The sequence below is a fragment of the Bos taurus genome, chromosome 1 (genome assembly GCF_002263795.3).
Source record: "Bos taurus isolate L1 Dominette 01449 registration number 42190680 breed Hereford chromosome 1, ARS-UCD2.0, whole genome shotgun sequence".
Taxonomy (NCBI): Eukaryota; Metazoa; Chordata; class Mammalia; order Artiodactyla; family Bovidae; genus Bos; species Bos taurus.
In genome coordinates, this window is record NC_037328.1 from 99,222,740 (window position 1) to 99,241,369 (window position 18,630).

The 18,630-nt window shown below is 40.8% G+C and overlaps 1 protein-coding gene and 1 long non-coding RNA gene across 2 annotated transcripts in view; both read right to left on the reverse strand.

The window, feature by feature from the left end:
- EGFEM1 (EGF like and EMI domain containing 1) overlaps positions 1-7,826 on the reverse strand; it is a 693,443-nt gene extending 685,617 nt beyond the window's left edge. The window contains exon 1 of the mRNA XM_059888727.1: positions 7,000-7,826. Within this exon, the coding sequence (XP_059744710.1) occupies positions 7,000-7,274 (275 nt within the window). The 5' untranslated portion in view covers positions 7,275-7,826. The remainder of the gene's footprint in view (positions 1-6,999) is intronic.
- Positions 7,827-10,464: 2,638 nt separating this feature from the next.
- LOC132345742 (uncharacterized) overlaps positions 10,465-18,630 on the reverse strand; it is a 96,589-nt gene continuing 88,423 nt past the window's right edge. Inside the window, exon 3 of the long non-coding RNA XR_009495250.1 lies at positions 10,465-11,051. This is a non-coding gene — a long non-coding RNA (uncharacterized lncRNA). The remainder of the gene's footprint in view (positions 11,052-18,630) is intronic.

Consider the following 18,630-nt stretch of genomic DNA (forward strand, 5'->3'; position numbering starts at 1 on the left):
CAGAGAATCAACTTATCCTCTTTGTATCCCCAAAGCCTAGCAAAACACTGGACAAGGAATAAACATTTGTTAAATGGATGTAACAAGAAATCAGCTACATACTAAGCAGCTGAGTTAATGATTTACTTTCAGCTTCAGTGGAGAGAAGACAGATACTTGGGATTTGAACATAGCCCCTGAGTCCACTCATTAAACCTCTGTGTTCCTCTAGTTCCAGAGTCTTCCCACCTATTGAAAAAGAAATGGAAACACAAGCGCTGAATTTAACAAGAGAACAAAACTAGATTTAAGCTTTAGCAAAGCTCATGCTGGTGAAATGGGGCAAGAAAATGTTGGAGGTGCTGGGACTCATTTCTTAACATAACTTGTGAAGAAGTTTTCGGGGCTTTTATTCTAGAAGGATTTTTGTATAGAAACAGCCTTGGAAGATTTAGAAGGTGTGTCCTTCCAGGGCTGAGGTCAGAGTTGTTTCCTGAGCAGGATAAGAAAGATGATGTCTCCCTCTAAGGCAAAAAGTTTAGCAAGGTTGCTAACATCCCCCTCATAATATTGGAGATTTTTATAAGGCCTGGGTTCCTCATCTGTGATTTAAACCCACTGTGTACACAGTATCCATTTGGGCCACTCCTCATTGCCTCATGGAACTGGTAGTGGGGTGACTGATGCAAACATGAAGCTTGAATTACCTGCTATGACCTGATTGATTAGTAAAGTCCTTTGTCTCTCATCCAGGAGTCTCATGTCTTCTGTCAGCAACTATGAACTCTGGCAGACTAACTTGTTACCCTGCAGGCAGAGTAAAATCTGAACACAAGAACACCTCATCACAGTTCTTGACGAGGAGAAAAGAACTAAAGGAAATTTTTTAAATTGTCCTATAAAAGTTTATGAAATTGAATAATACCAGAAAGATAAAATCTTGAATAGAGTGCAATAGTTAAAAGCACAGATTCTACAGTCAAACAATCCAGGTTCATAGCCTAGCTTTCAAAATTGTTAACTACATAAATTCTCCTGAGCTCCATAGCCTTATATGCAATTTCTCAGAAAACCATAACTTCTCTAGATCTCAATTTCCTCATTATAAAATATGGATACTAATATTCTGATAGGGTTGTTGTGAGGATGAAATGAATTAAAATATGGAAAGTACTTATATTGTTCTTGGCATTTAATAAGTGCTATTTAAGAATAATATTCTGATACTTGAACTTTACTCCATGGAAAATCAAAGTTTTTACAAAAGGAAATGATGTTACTAGGTCTTTGTTTGATGAAATTGTACATATAATAAAAACCAACTTTGATGAAATTGAATATATAATAAAAATAAAGAGGATCCAGAGAATATGAAGCAGAAGACCAACCAAGAGACAACCATAACAATCTAGGAGTAAAAACAGCATGGCTGGGCTTGAGTGTTGGCAATGGGAAAGAGAACTAATTCAAGAGATTTCATTGCTGGTGTTTCTAAAATTTAACACCTAATTCTAGTTATCCAATCATCATACGCAAAGGCTTGTTCATGATCATCTTACCTAAAGTTCATAATGTAACTACAAGATAAACTAGCAGAAAAGTGACAGATACAAGTTCAAATACGAAGGGAAAATAGATGAGTCAAGTACTTTGGAGGGAGAAAACGTTAGGGAGACAAATATAACTAGAGATGATCTAAGGACATTTTGAGTCTTGACCCCACAGTGATAATAAATCTATTATTAGAAATGCAACTTTGTAGCTCTGAAGAGAATGGGGCTAAATGTGCAGATCTAGGTTTCAACAGAATAGAACACATGGTAGGAGCCAGGGAAAGAAATAGATAAAGCAGGGAAAGTACAGAGTGGAAAGGGGATTAAAGATACAAGGTGAGAGAAAGCAGCAGCTAGTGCAGGAGAACTACAGATGAAATTGAGTGTACAAAGGAAACGCACAAGTGAAGAAGTGAAGTGGGAAACAGGAGTAGCCAGTAGAAAACTCACAGCAGAGTCAGTTCTGGAAACAAGGCAGCATCTTGAGAAGGAATTTTAGCAGAGGAGGCCAGATTGCAGTGGGTTAAATGATCAATGATAAAATCATTGATATGCATCAAAGAACTGTTCTTGAGAAATTAAAGGTGAAGGAGAGAAGAAACAAGGTCAATACAGATCCACATATAGTCACAAACATATCAGAAACACGGAACAGAGGGAGATGTAGACAGGAAGACAGGAAGACATGAATGCATGGGGGAGAGAGGCGAAAATAGCAGAAAGGAAACAGTTGGCAATAAAAGGAAGAAAAGAGATGACTAGTAAAGAACACTGTTCAAGGTAGGAAGTAGAACATGTAGGGAAGGAATTACCTTGAAAAATCCGGAAAGTTATTCCTACAAGATACACAAGAAAGAAGTAAAGAAACAGAAAAAAATATTGAGGACAGGAAGTTGAGGATTCCCTGCTGAGGACAGAGAGTCTGTCAAAATATTACATATTAAATAATGCAATGTCAATGTCATCAATAAAGGATGGGTTGAAGTTGGTTCCTAAAATTCCCTGGCAGAGGTGAGGTTCAGGTCCACTTGGGGCAATAGGAGAAAGAGTAAGCCACTGCTGAAAATAAGCAGGAGGGCCTGGGAGGATGGCAATTTGAAAGCCAAGGAAGCCTAGGAAGGAAAGGTCAAGGGGAGAGGGACCATATCAGGAAACACTGATCAGGAAGAAGGATCTGGAGTTACAGTGGGTTCAGAGCCCATCCCACCACTTCTCAGCTATGAAACCACAGCAAGTTACTTAATCTCTCCCTCTGTCTCAGTGTCCTCATCTGAAAAATAGAGATGACAGTATTCCCAACCTCAGAGGATTATTCTTAAATAATCCTTGCCCATGGAGGGTGTACATAGTCTTCTCTACCTCACTTTATTTTATGCTCACTTAGTATGACTGATCTCAACAAAAAAAAAAGAAAAGTATTTTTTAATTAATTTACACTGAGTAAATGACAGACCACAGGCCATGCTTAAATTATTTGTGAATTTAAAAGTGGACTGTTCTGTTCATAGCCCCAGACATCTCTAATTGGCTCAATTTCAGGCTTTATCAGAAGTGAAAAAAAAAACAAAACTAGAGCAAATAAAACAAATACCAACATGGTGTGTGTTTCACAAGACACCTCTGTCAATTTCCCTTCACGATTCTGGATTATTATATTTTCTTCCCTTTTTCTACTTCTAAATGTATTGATTGTTCAAAAAGCTAAATCTCTGCCACAATGACCACAAGTTTCTATATCATCTACAACAGGCTGAGGGGAAACAGTTCTACACATATGTGTTGGGGGTGGCGTTTGGGTGGGTAAGCTGTATTGTATCAGGCACATTTTGGATTTCTACATCAACCTGTATTGGAGACCTACATTAGGGGGAATGAATGTAAGTTGTCCTGATCCTCTGGAGGAAGAACTGGCTATCCACTCCAGTATTTCCACCTGGAAAATTCCATGGACAGAGGAGCCTGGCAGGCTACAGTCCATGGGGTCACATGATGAAATAGTTTAGGAGACTACTGAGTCACAAAGTGGCCATACCGTTCTAAAATCCCCACTAAGTGTCAGAGAATGCCCAGTACCTCAAGTCCCTGGAGCTTCAGCTGCTGGATCTGCCTTTATAGGCAGATCTGGCTTTATAGACATTCTGCCTGAATGGTATCTATCTGCAACACACCCATATTCACTACTTCCATCATGTTGTATCCAATACTTATGCAAGTGTTTACAAGACAGCATTACAAAGGATAAATTTTAATAGAGTGTATTACAGCCAGTCATTTTCCTTTGATGTCTCAAAGATCTGGAGTAGAGTTTATTTCCATCTATTTAATCCTTGAGAAAACATTTGCAGAGTACCATTAACATAAGTAAACGCTTCAATATCCCTTTATCAAAATGCCATCATCAGTTACAACTCTCCAATTCATAATGTACTTGCCAAGGCTGGCTTTCCCTATTCCACAATTCCCAGTTTAAGCCGAGCCCATTGTTTTAATACTTCAGTGTCTACAGCTATAAGAGAGCAGGAGAATTTCTTATGAAGAGTCTCGGTGAGGAAGAGAGAGATCAGATCTTCCTTGTGAGGAACAATCTTACCCACTGCAGGATGAAGCACACCAGCCCACCTCCATACCAAGCCCAAATGCGAATAGAACCCTATAGCTTTTACAACAGTCAAAAAAGCCCCACAGGTTCCCACTAGGTAGAAAATACCAGCTGCATTCCCATTGAGGAACCCCGGGCAGTGATTACAAAGAACTTTAGAAACACAGGCTGGGCTTGGGTGTTCTAAAAGGGATCTTATTTGTTAAGAACTCCAACACTGGAATTCAAACTACCTGTATCCAAATCTCATGAATTCTTGGAGTGTGAATTTAACCTTACTATGTCTCTTTCTTCATCGTAAATGGAGATGATAACAGTGCCTTTCTTGTAGGGCTATATCCAGGATAAAATGAAATAATACATGTAGTTAGAAATTTGCCTGACATCTAACTAAGAATTCAAAAAAGACTCAGTATTCATTACCTGTGATTTCCAATGTTGAGTCACATAGTAAGTATACAGGCACTCTTTGTGGAATGATGATTTTATAAATCTGCCTAACCTTAGGAAACCAAAGGTTTGCTTAAAGTGATGACAAGGTCATCAGCAAGATCGATTATCATTAGAGTTGGAGGACCCATAAGTCATACGTTATATCTTTTGTTTCATTGATAGAATTTCCTTTGAAAATGAGCTTACCCATGGAAGAACATACCATAAATACAATTCTTTACTCTTAGGCTGACCATTATTAGCTGCACAGTCATTTCTTCTTTTCAGTTGTCATTCCAGCTCCAAAATCTGCTCAAGGACAAGATCAGCTACACAAAACTTTTACCTGTGTTAATGACCTATAAGTGCCAGTCAGTAGGATGGTGCCTTCTCATTAGTGGCCCTCATCTCATTAGAAGCCTGCTCTCACTGATAATGGACCTCAGAGGTCAATAAAAATCTCAGGAAGAATTCTCTTTAATTTAATAGATGGACAGGTGTGTGGAAGCCAAGTGCTTTGTGTGGCTGTATTCCACATGCCTACAACAATTGCAAAGGCATCTGCAGAAAACTAGCACTAAATCCCAACATGGTTCCTGCTGAAGAAACCATTAACTCTAATACCAGGGAGGACTAAATACAAATTTGATTGGATTTTTCCCATCCAGATTTCAGAAAGTACTAAGACTCATCAGAGTGATCTCAATAACTCCCAGACAGAGCATCTCTATTAAACACCCAAGAATTTATATTGGTTTTAATATCTGATCTCATCTCACCTGATAAATGAATGAGCTGCGGTAGCAGTGTCCTTTAAAAAAAATGCAATGTCATCCTTCCAGCCTTTTCAACAAAAGTACCAATACTGAAACATGAGGTAAAATATCTAAGCAATATAAAAAGTGATGTGGTATCTCTGTTCTTTTTCAGTGCCCCCCCCAAAAGGGATTATTCTACCTCATGTGCACGGGTAGCTACCTAATAAGTCAGCCAGGGTCCACTTTAATAACAGCACTTGTAAAAGTAAGAGAACAGCTAGCCAGCCAGCTAGCTAAAAAAGCAGTATCTTAAAAGTGGAGGCTTATCTATGCACAAGCTACCCAAAGTAAGATGTGTTTTCTGAAATAAACTGGAGAGGAAACGCCTATTCAAATAAACAGGACCCATCTTATCAATGCAAGAGAAATCACCTACCCAGAAATTTCTTGCATTTCTGCCAACATGTATTTACAAACTATGTAGACAAGGAGTTGTTCTGTGACACCACTGCACACTGGTCATGACTCAAGATTTATAGTTAGTGACATTCGCAGTAACCAGGTAGCAAATCGAATCTCACAGGAGAAGGATGAAATATGGAAATGTAAAGTGAATCCAAAAATAGTATTTTTCTGACAAGAAAAATTCAAGACCCAGAAAGGTACAGATGGCTTTGTGTACTCATCTAAACCATTTTTCCACTATAAAGCATTCACATTTCAGAAAATCAAAGATGAAGCGAAGAAGTGGCAAAGACACTAAGGTGTATTCATAACCGCTTAAGAGTAGAAAGGAAAAGCAGAGTTAGATTTGGCTTCTCTCTCAGACAGTTGATGGTGATCCATCCCCCTGAGAAGACAGAATTCCGGGGCAAACTTCTCCAGCTAGTCAGGGCGATAGGGCAATTGGTTAAGATTCACACCTGCCCTGAGCTTCAGGCAACACTTGCCACCGTGACCAAGAATGAGCATCTCCTGCCTCCTTCACTTTTGTTCTGGAAATGAAACCATGCCCCACCCGCAGAGGATGCATTATAATCATGTTGCTACTCTTTGGTTCTCTCCTAACCCCGCAAGCATCTAAGTGGCCGCGCACTCAGCCCTTAGCACACTCGCCTCCCCAGCTCCTCACTTTGGCGAAAGTCATTCGCCATCAAAGGGTTCGCCTCTCAACAAACCTGTGGAATAATCCACTCCTTCGGCCTCGGAGACACTTCTTTAAAAAAAAAAAAAAGACTGGATATTACATAAACTCTGGTCTCTAGGAAGGACATGTCAAGTAACGCACTGTTCAACAGGATTTCGTTCAAAACCCATTCAAAAAGTGGAACTTGTCATTAGGCAATTACTCTTCCAAAAAGGAAATTCACACACACACACACACACACACACACACACCCCCCTAGGCAGAAATCCTGTCTGGCGCTGAGAAAGTAAGTCAGGTGGGAAGCACCCAGGTCCGGGTCTCTGCCCCGAGGACGCGCAGGGGACAGCGTTCCCGCCGCGCTCGGCCTGGGACAGCTCTCAGACCTCGCCCGGTGCCTGCCCGCCACTGCCGCCCTCCACCCTTACCCGGAGGAAACTGCTCCAGCCACAGGACCGCAGCAGGTTAGGAGTGGGCGGAGGTACACGGGGCCGACTCTCCTCACACATCCCGGAGCGCGCGGGCTACACTTACATGCCTGGCCGGAGCTGAAGGGCGCTGCCTGGCGGCCAGCCGGCGGCCACCCAAGCGCAGAAGCACCAGAGCCACAGTCGCCAGGTCATCTCCGCGGGGTGGAGCAGCTCCAGCCGCCACCCCGGCTGCGCGCCGCGCGCCACTCCGGCTCCGCAAGTCGGAGCCCCGTGCAGAAGTTGAGCTCGCAGGGCAGAAGTTGGTGTGCGGGGCTCGCGGGGCCGGCGAGATCCGTCTCCCTGCGGAGGGCGCGGCAGCAGCTCGGCCCCACTAGGCATCACCGACGACGAGGAGCTCGCGGGCGGAACGCCTGGGTGACGCTCGGGCCGCAGAGATGGGCGCCCTTGCTCCGACGGGAGCGACTGGAAACCTGCTAGCCCCGCGGCCCCGCAGCCCCCGCAGCCTCGGTGCCATGGAAACGCGCTCGCTGCTCGCCGGGCCCGGCCCCTCCGGAGCGCTTAAAGAGACAGTCCCGCTGCCACCTTGGCTAGACTAGCTGCTGAGCGGCCCTGCGCCCCTCGCCCTCCTCACTCCCTCCTCTCCACCCTGTGCTGCCCGGAGGAGGCGCGGAGCGCGGCAGGACGCTGGGGGCGCAATTAAAACGAGATTTAGGGGGCTCTGCTTAATCATCTCGCCTTACCCCGCTCCTTACCTCTTCCTGCCTACACATCCAAGACGCACACCGAAACCTCGCCAAAGACACGAAGCGGTTCGAACCTCTCACAAACCAACCTGCTCAAAACCAAGCCAGATGTAATCTGCCACCAGTAGAGACTAAAGGAAAACTGACTTTTGATTCTCTCTCCGCTCCGAACGCGAGTCTCTGGAGTCTGTCAGAACACAGACTAGGGACGGGGGGGGGGGGGGGGGGGGCGGTGCGGTATGTGTGTTTGAAGTGGGAACCGAACAGCAGTTGATTGAGTCAAATCTCCTGCCAAATTGACAGTTGCAGGACACCGTCGGCTCATCCAGAAATCCTCGTCACTCCAAATGGGATCATCGCCCTTCCTTTTATTTGGTCCCCATCTATCTCACCCACTTCAGGCACCAGAGTTATAAGGAGAAGCCAACCCTTTTCCAAACCTACCCCCACCTTTCCTTCACACCAGCTTCTCTTCCCCCGATTTGCTGAGGAGCAGTCCATTGCGAGCCCCCAGAGCCCTTCCAGAAGGGAACAGCGTCTGCTCGGAACCGGAGGCTCCGGCTGCGGTGCTGGCCCGCCTGCCTGGGACGCACAGCCAAGCGCCGCGCGGTCGCCAGCAGCTCCGGCCCGAAGCGATGCCTCTGCCCGGCGCCAGCTGCTGTCTGGAAGGCCACAAACCTCTGGAGTCTGTTTCTAGAAAATAAAAATCTATGGTGCATTGTGCCCTCCAACAAGGACAGCCCGGCTCCGAAGCCACAATCTGCAGTTCACCGCTGCAGGAATCGGATCAATCTGCAGCGAGAGAACTTATTTCTCTGATTCCTAAACTTAACCAAAAGTGGCTCTCCAATAACTCATTCATAGTCAAGCATTTAAAGTGGTACCACCTGATTTCCTCGGTCCTACTAGTCTGAAAAAGATCTTCCCCAAATGGTGTTTGGGGCTTCCCTTTGCCCTTCATAGTTGACTTAACCATCTGGCTCTTCAATTCAGTTTTCTGAGCCTTTGTTCTCCCTTCTTTTCTTTTTGCTTTTTCTGCAACTAAAGAAGCAATTGGGCATATACAGGAGAGACTAAGGAGCAAACTTCTGGGGTTTCCATGAAAAGAAAGAAAAAAATGAGGGTGGGATAGAACCATTCCACTCCTGAGTTATTTCACATTCTATGACTTTGTCCTCCTTGACTTGTGGCATTGGAATTCACACTATCTTGCAGTCTTTTCTATTTCTTTTAGACATATTCATATTTTTTACTTCTTTTATTGAAGTTTAACTTAAAGTGAAAAATCAAATATACAACTAGATGATTTCTCTATGTTTGACAGATGCCTTTAACAAACAATTTTGGGACAATTTGCACAATAGAAATCCTTATTTGAACCCCTTTACTTTATAAAACAGGGATTTGTTCTTTCTTTTTTGTTCCTAAATACTGGTTATGTATGAATCAAACCTTTTCCAATCACAGAGCAGACTTAGGGAAAGTGCTGACATCTGTTGTACAAGTGCATTGTCACTTGGCTAACTCTTAATTAGTTCTGATAATGGCTGCCCCCGCAAGGGTCGCTGAAACACATTGATAATTTTAACATCTATTTTTAACTCTTAGTTTTAACTTCTCCTAAACCTCTTTGTCACCTTTGTAACCAAGTAACAAAGTTGAACGCCTAATTTCACCTCCTCTTCTTGCTGTCCCTCTTCTAGTGAGGTGCTAATGAACAGAGAAATGACCAAAGGCAAGCAGGGCAGGGTGAGGGCAGAAAGGAAGAAAAGGAAACGTAATTCACAGTAATCATGACTCCTGAACTGTGTGTACTGACTACATAAGGTGAGACTTTTTCTTCCCTTCTCAATGTAAATAGAGGTGAAAAGATTAATTCTTTCCATTGATTCAATTTCTAGTTTGTCTTTAGATGAAACCAAAAGAATTCAGGTTATTTCAATACAGTTTGATCTTAATTGTTTTAATGAAAATGTATAGCACACCCAAAGATGACAGTATAGATTAACTGTGCCCTGAAATTTCTGTGATTTGCTAAGCCTTTCTTTGCTTCTGGACTAGTTTTTACACTTCAGGGCTCTATCTTCAACTAATCTCATTCCCTCCTGGAGTGCACAAAGTTTCTAATCATTTTCTTTCTTTATGTTACAGAAGGCCTTGCATAAATAATAGACCTCCTTTATTACAAGGCTAAATTTTATGTAAGCCACAGCTGAAACCCAGAACTATTTTAAGAGCTAAAGAATAATGGGGAAATACAGAAATATATATAAATTATCTGATTGCATGGCTGTTTAGTAAAGGTCATGTTTAATTTGGGTAAGGGGGAAGTGAATCAGTAAATTGAAAATCCCAAATTAGGAGTTTCCTTTTATGCACCTTAATTTAAAGCCATGTTTATTATAGATGAACATTTAAAGCACTTTGGATGTGATGCTAAATGTGATTAGTGCATATTTCATAAAGTGAAATTGATTTCAAATTATTTTAGCATGGATAACAATATAGCCATGTAAGCAATTATCATTAAATGAAATATACTCTTCCAGCAAAAGGATTTAAAACTTTCTATGAACTGGGAAGCCCTAATTTGAACTCAGCTCTCCTTTTGCAATCTATTCATACAAGTTAAAAATAATTGGTGATTTGGTTTGATTAGTTGGCTATTTTATTCTGTAAAAAGAGGGTGAATTTTGAAACTTGTTGTTACAGTCATACGTAGTAAAAGAGCAAAGCAGTTTGGTGGTTTGGGGATGCTATGAATAAACAAAATGAAGCCAGATACAAACAATTCATTCAGCATTTATTGTCCAAGTGAAAGAAAATTTTAAATTAACAAAGCAAGAGAATGAGGCACATACACAAAGCATCATTTTTTTTTAATTAAGAGAGAGAGACGTTTTGTGTTCATGTTATTGGAGGAAAAAACAGAAATATGAATTGGGTTTTATTTTTGTGAATGGTCTTTAACATTGTCAACCTGAATAGGTTCTTAAAAATGGATTTATCAAGCAGACAAATGTTCTCTGAGAAGAGTCCAAAGGATTTGAGGGACCTCCCGTGGGAATGCCACATGCTACCCCACTCTCTCCAGAGCTGCATCAAAGGAGTAATAAATATAACTAGCTTCTCCCTTGTTAGGAGGAGGCGGAGTAAGCCAATTTCATGCTTTATGTATGCTGGTTGTAAAAAGGAATGCTTACCTAAAAAGAAATAGATTCCAACCAGATGTTCCAAAATCTTCCTCAGCTGCTGCTTGAAGCTTTACAGTCACTGCATACTTTATCTTCTCGTCTGTCTTCTTCTAATTGAGAAATTGTTGATCCATGCAATTCGACAGGCAGGCTGCTGCAAAAACCTTCCTGCCAAAGCTCTTCAGCCCTGTTCTCCTGCGCACAGAAACTTCCAGTGTCTGTATGGGGACAGGAAAAGAGAGCAGGCCACTTTATCTGGCAGGTGTTGTGGGTTGAAAGAAGAGGAAGTCAGAAAGCAATTCTTCAAAGGACAGATTCTGTCACCTAAAAGTGTAATAAACTGCCATTATAGAAATGCCTACAAGCACTAATGAGCCATGTACAATAAAACCTTGACGTCAGGCAAAATAGAATGAAACCCACCCAGGAACCAACTGGGATTGTCACTCCAAGATGTGAATGATCATTCTCGCTTTGGTTTCATCTGCCACTAATTTTGTCTCTACATACCAATAGCTCTCTTTTTTAGAAAAGTGATAAATTTAGCATAAAAATCCTAAGATCCCCATCTACTGATTAATACATAATTTCTCAGTACTGTGCTACTCATTGGCCATTAAGACTTGACCAGTTTGATGTAAGTTATAATAGAATTACCAGCTCTAGAATTATGTATATTTATGAGATAGGACACAATTAGAAGACACATTTAACTTGTACTTTTTTGGAAACCATACTTTGCACAGCTAATTCATGTGTGTGTGTGTGTGTTTTAAACCATGTAACATTAAATTTACTGTCAATCATTTTTAAATATACAGCTCAGTAGTGTTAAGTATATTCACATTTTTATGCAATATCACTAAAACTTTTTCATCTTGCAAAACTGAAACTCTATTCCCATTCAACACTAATTCCCCCTTCCTTTCTCTGCTTAGCTGTTGCCAAACAACTTTCTACTTTGTTTCTATGATGTTGACTACTTTAGACACTTCATGAGTAGAATCATATCTTTTATGACTGGCTTATTTCACATAGCACAGTGTCTTCAGGGTTCATCCATGCTGTAGCATGTGACAAATTTCCTTCTTTTATAAGGCTTCATAATATTCCATTGTATGTATACACCACATTTTGTTTATCTGTTGATGGACATTTGGGTTGCTTCCACCTCTTGGCTATTATGAATAATGTTGCAATGAACATAGGTGTATAAATATCTCTATAAGCACCTGCTTTAAATCTTTCCAGCTATATACTCAGAAGTGGGATTGCTGAAGTATATGATAATTTTGTTTTTTATTTTGAGGGAACCTCTATACTGTTATACATAATTTCTGTACATTTTATTTTCACCAACAGTGCACAAGAGTTCCAATTTCTCTACATCCTTCTAAACACTTGTTATTTTCTATTCTTTTGATAATCACCACCCTAATGGGTGTTAGATGATACTCATTATAAGTTTTATTCCATTTCTCTTACAATTAGTGATGCTTAGCACTTTTTCATGTGTTTGTTAGCCATTTGTATACCTTCTTTAAGGAATTGTCTATTAACTCCTTTGTCCGTTTTTTGATCTAGCAATTTGGCTTTTGTTGTTGAATTGTAGAAGTTCCTTATTTATTTTAGATAGTAACCCCTTCTCAGTTATATGACTTGCAAAGATCTCCTCTCATTCCATAGGTTGCCTTTCGCTCTAGATTGTTTCCTTTGATGCACAGAAGTCCTTAACCTCGATGTAGTCCCGTTGATCTAGTTTTACTTTTGTTGCCTGTGTTGTTGGTGTCACGCCCAAGAAATCACTGCCAAATCTAATGTCCTAAAGCTTTTCTCCTTTGTTTTCTTCATGGACTCTTATAGTTTTAGTTCTTATGTTTAGATCTTTAATCTATTTTGAATGAATTTTTGTATATGATGTAAGGTAAGTGTTTAGCTTGTCTTTTGCATGTGGATGTTCAGTTTTCCCAGCAGCATTTGCTGAAGAGACTACCCTTTCCCCATTATGTAGCTGTGACATCCTTGTCAAAATCATTTGGCCATATATTGCAAGAGTTTTATATCTAGGTTCTCTCTATCCTATTCCATTTGTCTGTGTATCTTTTTTTTTTTTTTTGGACAGAACCATATCAACTTCATTACTGTTGCTTTGCAATATGTTTTAAAGTCAGGAAATGTGAAGCCTCCATCTTTTTTCTTTTTTAAGATGGCTTTGACTATTAGGGGTGAATTAAAGCTAACTTTTGTACATAAAAAGGTTCCTTCCTATTATTTCCCCAAGGTCCACTTTTCCACTTTTTTTTTCTGTAAAGAAGAAAAAGTGAACACCAAAATTCCTTCCCTGGTAACTTTTATTCTGAATTCCTATTTTTTATGTCTGAATGTCTTGGGTAACTGATCAAATCCTAACAAACCCACTGTCAATGCTTCTACAATGGTTAGTTGTAAGCACAACTGGTGCTAAGAATGTTGAACAGATCTGATCCTAAAGATGCACAGATGGAGCAACACAGCCTGATGTGTGCTTCATAGTGGACCCAATTATTTAGGCTCCGGCTGCAAGAAGCTACTCGTATTGTGCCATTAGCTTACCTTTTATAAATGAAGCATTCTTACCCAGGAAAGACCAAAATCAAATATTGATAGTATAGAATTTACCATCCCTCTCCAAGTCAGTATAGATGAAAGAGAGGGATTTCACAAGAGTGAATAAGTGAGCAAAGTAATAACTAATGAACCTCAGTGTAAATAAGGAAAAATATCCACTTAAGGAAAAATTATCATACTTAATATGGTCTTAGTCCTATCCATTTAAATCCCACCTGAAGAAGACAGGAAGCATCAGCTGTTCTGTAGAAGAATAAGCCCTAGTTGTATCTGAGACTCCAAATCACCACCCCCAAGCTAGTGTATTTAAAAGTTCATTATCCTCCATTTTCATACAAACACAGTACACACTTGCACCTGGAATATTTTCTGTAGCTTTCGGTATGTGTGTGTGTCTTGTGTTTGTTTGTTTGTTTTTGGTTGTGTGATCTTTTTTTTGTGGCACTTGGGATCTAGTTCCCTGACTAGGGATCGAACTGAGGCTCCCTGCATTGGGAGAGCAGAGTTTAGGCACAGAACCACAAGGGAAGTCCCTTGACTATGTGTTTTCTGTAGCTTAAGACTCAGGAGCTTCAGTTATGTCACTCTGATATCTAAAGTGCAGTCAGCACACTATCAATAAAGTGAAAAGACAACTCACAGAATGAGAAAAAATATTTGCAAATCACATATCTGATAAGGGACTAGTGTCCAATATTTATAAGTAATATTTATCACTCAACAATAAAAATGGAAAAATGATTTGAACAGACATTTGTCAAAGAAGATACCTAAATACCCAATAAGCACAGTGAAAAAGATGCTCAATATCATTAGCCACTGCTGCTGCTGCTGCTGCTAAGTCACTTCAGTCATGTCCGACTCTGTGCGACCCCATAGACAGCAGCGCACTAGGCTCCTCTGTCCCTGGGATTCTCCAGGCAAGAACGCTGGAGTGGGTTGCCATTTCCTTCTCTGATGCATGAAAATGAAAAGTGAAAGTAAAGTCGCTCAGTTGTGCCCGACTGTTAGCGACGCCAGGGACTGCAACTGACCAGGCTCCTCCATCCATGGGATTTTCCAGGCAAGAGCCACTAGGGAAATGCAATTCAAAACCACAATGAGGTACAACTTCACTCCTATTAAGATGGTTACAATCAAAGAAGGGTTGACAAAGATGTGAAGAAACTAAAACCCACACCACAAACTAAAACCCTGTTGTTGGTAGGAATGTAAACTCATGAAGCCACTTTGGAAATAGTTTGGTAGTTCCTCCAAACATTCGACATAGAGTAACCACATGACCCGGGCTTCCTAGGTGACACTAGTGGTAAAGATCCCACCTGCCAACGCAGGAGACATAAGAGATCCAAGTTTGATCCCTGGGTCAGGAAGATCCCATGGGGGAGGGCATGACAACCCACTCCAGTAATCTTGCCTGGAGAAGTCCATGGACAGAGGAGCCTGGTGGGCTACAGTCCATGGGGTCACAAAGAGTTGGACACGACTACCTACGCATGCAGGCACACACACGCCATATGACCCAGCAATTACACTGTACAAGGATGACAAACACATGACCACACAAAAACTTGTACAAGAATATTTGTAACAGTGTTATTTATAAAAAGGCCCCAAACAGAAAAAATCTAAATGACCATTAGTTGATGAACAGATAACAAAATGTGCCATGTCAGTACATTATATTATTCAGTCATAAAAAGGAATGAAGTACCAATACATGCTAAAATATGGATGCACCTTGAAAACCTTATGCTAAGTGAAAGAAGACAGGTATAACAGCACACATGTTTATTTAGGATTCCTTTTCAATGGAATCGTACAGAACAAACAAATCCATAGAAACAGAAAGTAAATTAGTGGTTAAGAGGAGCTGGGAGAAAGTGGGAAATGGGGAGTTGAGGGATATAGGGTTTCTTTGTAAGATAATGAAAACACTCTGAAATGAGGTAGTGGTGACGGTTGTATAGCTTTGTAAAAATACAAAAAAGCACTGAGTTGTACATTTATTAAAAGTATAAATTTCATGACATGTGAATTATATCCCAGCTTTTTCAAATGTAGTTTGCTGAACAGTACGAGGCTGCAGCATGTTTCATACTGGTCGCTGACTAGACGAGAAGTTTTTCCCAGAATGAAAGCAGGCTACATCACGGAGCGCACCACTTAGTTCAGCTGACATTTTTTAATGGCAAGACTTTACCAATGAAGTAACCAGTCCATTGATTTCCTTCTGAGGTAAGCTCCTTATCATCCTTGGGACCAGGTAATGAAGAGAGTTCACAGATCAGCTACTTTGAGTAAAGCTGCTGTAATCTGCATGTCTGACTTCAAGAGCGTGCCTGCCATCGGTTACACGACACGCTGATGAATGAATTAAGACATTCCCAATTTCTGAGACAAATGATTTTGAACTTAGATCCTATGTATCGACTACATGTGGTAACATAACTCCAGTTCAATTCTATATGTGAGGCAATAAGTCCAGGAATAGAAATGAAGAAGGAGAAGCAGGGGAAAGCATAAGAGCATGAGGCTGGGAAGTAGGTGAGAAAGTGGAGGAGGAGGAGGAAGAATGTAAATAAATAATAAGACAGGAGCTACATGCACAAAGAGTTTACTCTCCTCTATGGAAGTCAGACATGTGACTTGTCCAATGTGATTAGTATAACAAGTAGAAATAAAATATAGAGGATGAAGGCAGGGTATGTTTTCTATATGGCCTGAAAAACCTCCCAGAGGGTGTATATGGAGTAGGTGATAAAGGATGAATAGGAGTTCGGCATGCACATACCTCTGCATATGAAAGACTAGAACCAGACTTAATTAAAGTGAAAGTCATGCATGTAAGTTGGTATTTGTCAAAGTGTGGTTCCCAAGGCAGCAGCATCAGCATTGTTTGGGACTCTGTCGAAAACAATTGTCAGACTATCCTCTAACAACTGAAACAATCAGTCTGGACGTGGGGCACAGCAATTTAACAAGCCCTTCTTGGAGAAGGAAATGGCACCCCACTCCAGTATTCTTGCCTGGAAAATCCCATGGATGGAGGAGCCTGGTAGGCTACAGTCCATAGGGTCACAAAGAGTCGGACACAACTGAGCGATTTCACTTTCACTTTCAAATGATGCACAGTAAAGTTTGAAAACCTCTGTTTTAGATAAATATAGCAACCAGTTTAAAAAAGAGATGCTGTGTCCTGAAAAAAAGCATTTCAGTTTAATACAGTAAATTGATCACACTGTTTTATATCTTTTCCTTCCCCACACTTTACTAAATGAAGAGTAAAGAATGTTTTAAGATGTTATCCTCCAATATGAATGAGAGAGGAGACAAATGATCAACTATTTCAAGTAGAGTTTGGAAGATAGAAGCCTGATGCAGGGTTATTAATCACATTGGTAGATAGGAGTCACAAACAGGCTCTAGATGCGTGGGCTTCATAGTTGTGGCACATGGGCTCTAGAGCACAGGCTCAATAGTTGTGACACACAGGCTTCATTGCTTTGTGGCATGTGGGATCTTCAGTCCCAAAGCAGGGACTGAACCCATGTCCCCTGCTTTGGCAGGTGGATTCTTAACCACTGGACCACCAGAGAAGCCCAACTTCACAGTTTTGAAGGAAAGTTTTCAACATAGAATTCCATACTCATCTAAACTGTCAATCAAGTTTAAGAGAAAGAACTTTCAGACATACAAAATATCAAAAAAACTAACCACTCACATATACTTTCGTAGGAAGCTAGTGGAGGATATAGTCCAGCAAAATGGGGACATGAACTGAGAGAGGAAAATATAGAAACCAGAAAGTATGGTAAAGAGTATTTCCATGAAAGTGACAAAGGGAAGTTTTACAACTCAAACTGTGAACCAGAATTAAAAAACATCCTACAGTCTGGAAGTAGAGAGTCTAGGAAAAAATCCGTGGGAGATAAAAGGAAAGGAAGGTCATTTAATGTGTTTGGGAGTTACAGAAATTATTTCTAGGCATTAGAGCCCTTGAGGAAAAAAAAAAAAAAAACTACTGGTAAGTGAGAAAAAACATGAGAAAATTATTAAATGGGAAAAAAAGTTTATTGAGGAAAGTAAATAGCCTAAGACATAATTTGGTGTATTGTTGTTGTTGTTTAGCTGCTCAGTCATGTCCGACTCTTTGCGACCCCATGGACTGCAGCACCAGGCTTCCCTGTCCTTCACCATCCCCTGGAGTTTCCTCCAACTCATGTCCATTGAGTTGGTCATACCATCCAACTATCTCATCCTCTGTTGTCCCCTTCTCCTCCTGCCTTCAATCTTTCCCAGCATCAGGGTCTTTTCCAATGAGTCGGCTCTTTGCATCAGATGTCCAACTTCAGCAACTGTCCTTCCAATGAATATTCAGGGTTGATTTCTTTTAGGATTAACCAGTTTGATCTCCTTGCAGTCCAAGGGACTCTCAACAGTCTTCTCCAACACCACAGTTTGAAGGCATCAGTTCTTCAGTGCTCAGCTCTTTTTGTTGTCCAGCTCTCACATCCATGCATGACTACTGGAAAAACCATAGCTTTGACTATATAGACCTTTGTAATTTGGTGTAGTTGCAAGCAATATGCCATATGTAAAATAATGCAAATACTGATGCAGATTTGTGAAACAACTACAGAAAGCAGAGTGGAAAGGAAGCTTTGGGGAATGGGGTATAACAGATCCAAAACAGGAAGGAAGGAAGTCAATAAATACAGCCTAATATGATAAATTATGAAATAATAGGGGCTTCTCTGATGGTCCAGTGTTTAAGAATTGCCTTGCAATGCAAGGGACACCGGTTCAATCCCTGGTCCAGGAAGATCCCACATTTCTTGGGACAACTAAGCTTGTTAGCCACAACTATTGAGGCAGTGCTCTAGAGCCTGGGACCCACAAATACTGGGCCCACGTGCTGGGAAACCTTCATACCTATAGCCTGTGCTCTGCAACAAGAGAAGCCACTACAATGAGAAGCCCACATGCAGCAACAAAGACTCACTACAGCCAAAAATAAATAAATAAATAAATCTTTAAAAAAAAAGAAATAATAGGCTACTCTATTAGATTGAGATGTGTGTATGGAAAAATAGGAGAATGTTATAGAACAAAAAGAGAAGAAACAGGCTATTGTGTATTGTGATCAAACCTTTTCTAAGTATATATCTGAATTCTTAGAAGGAGACA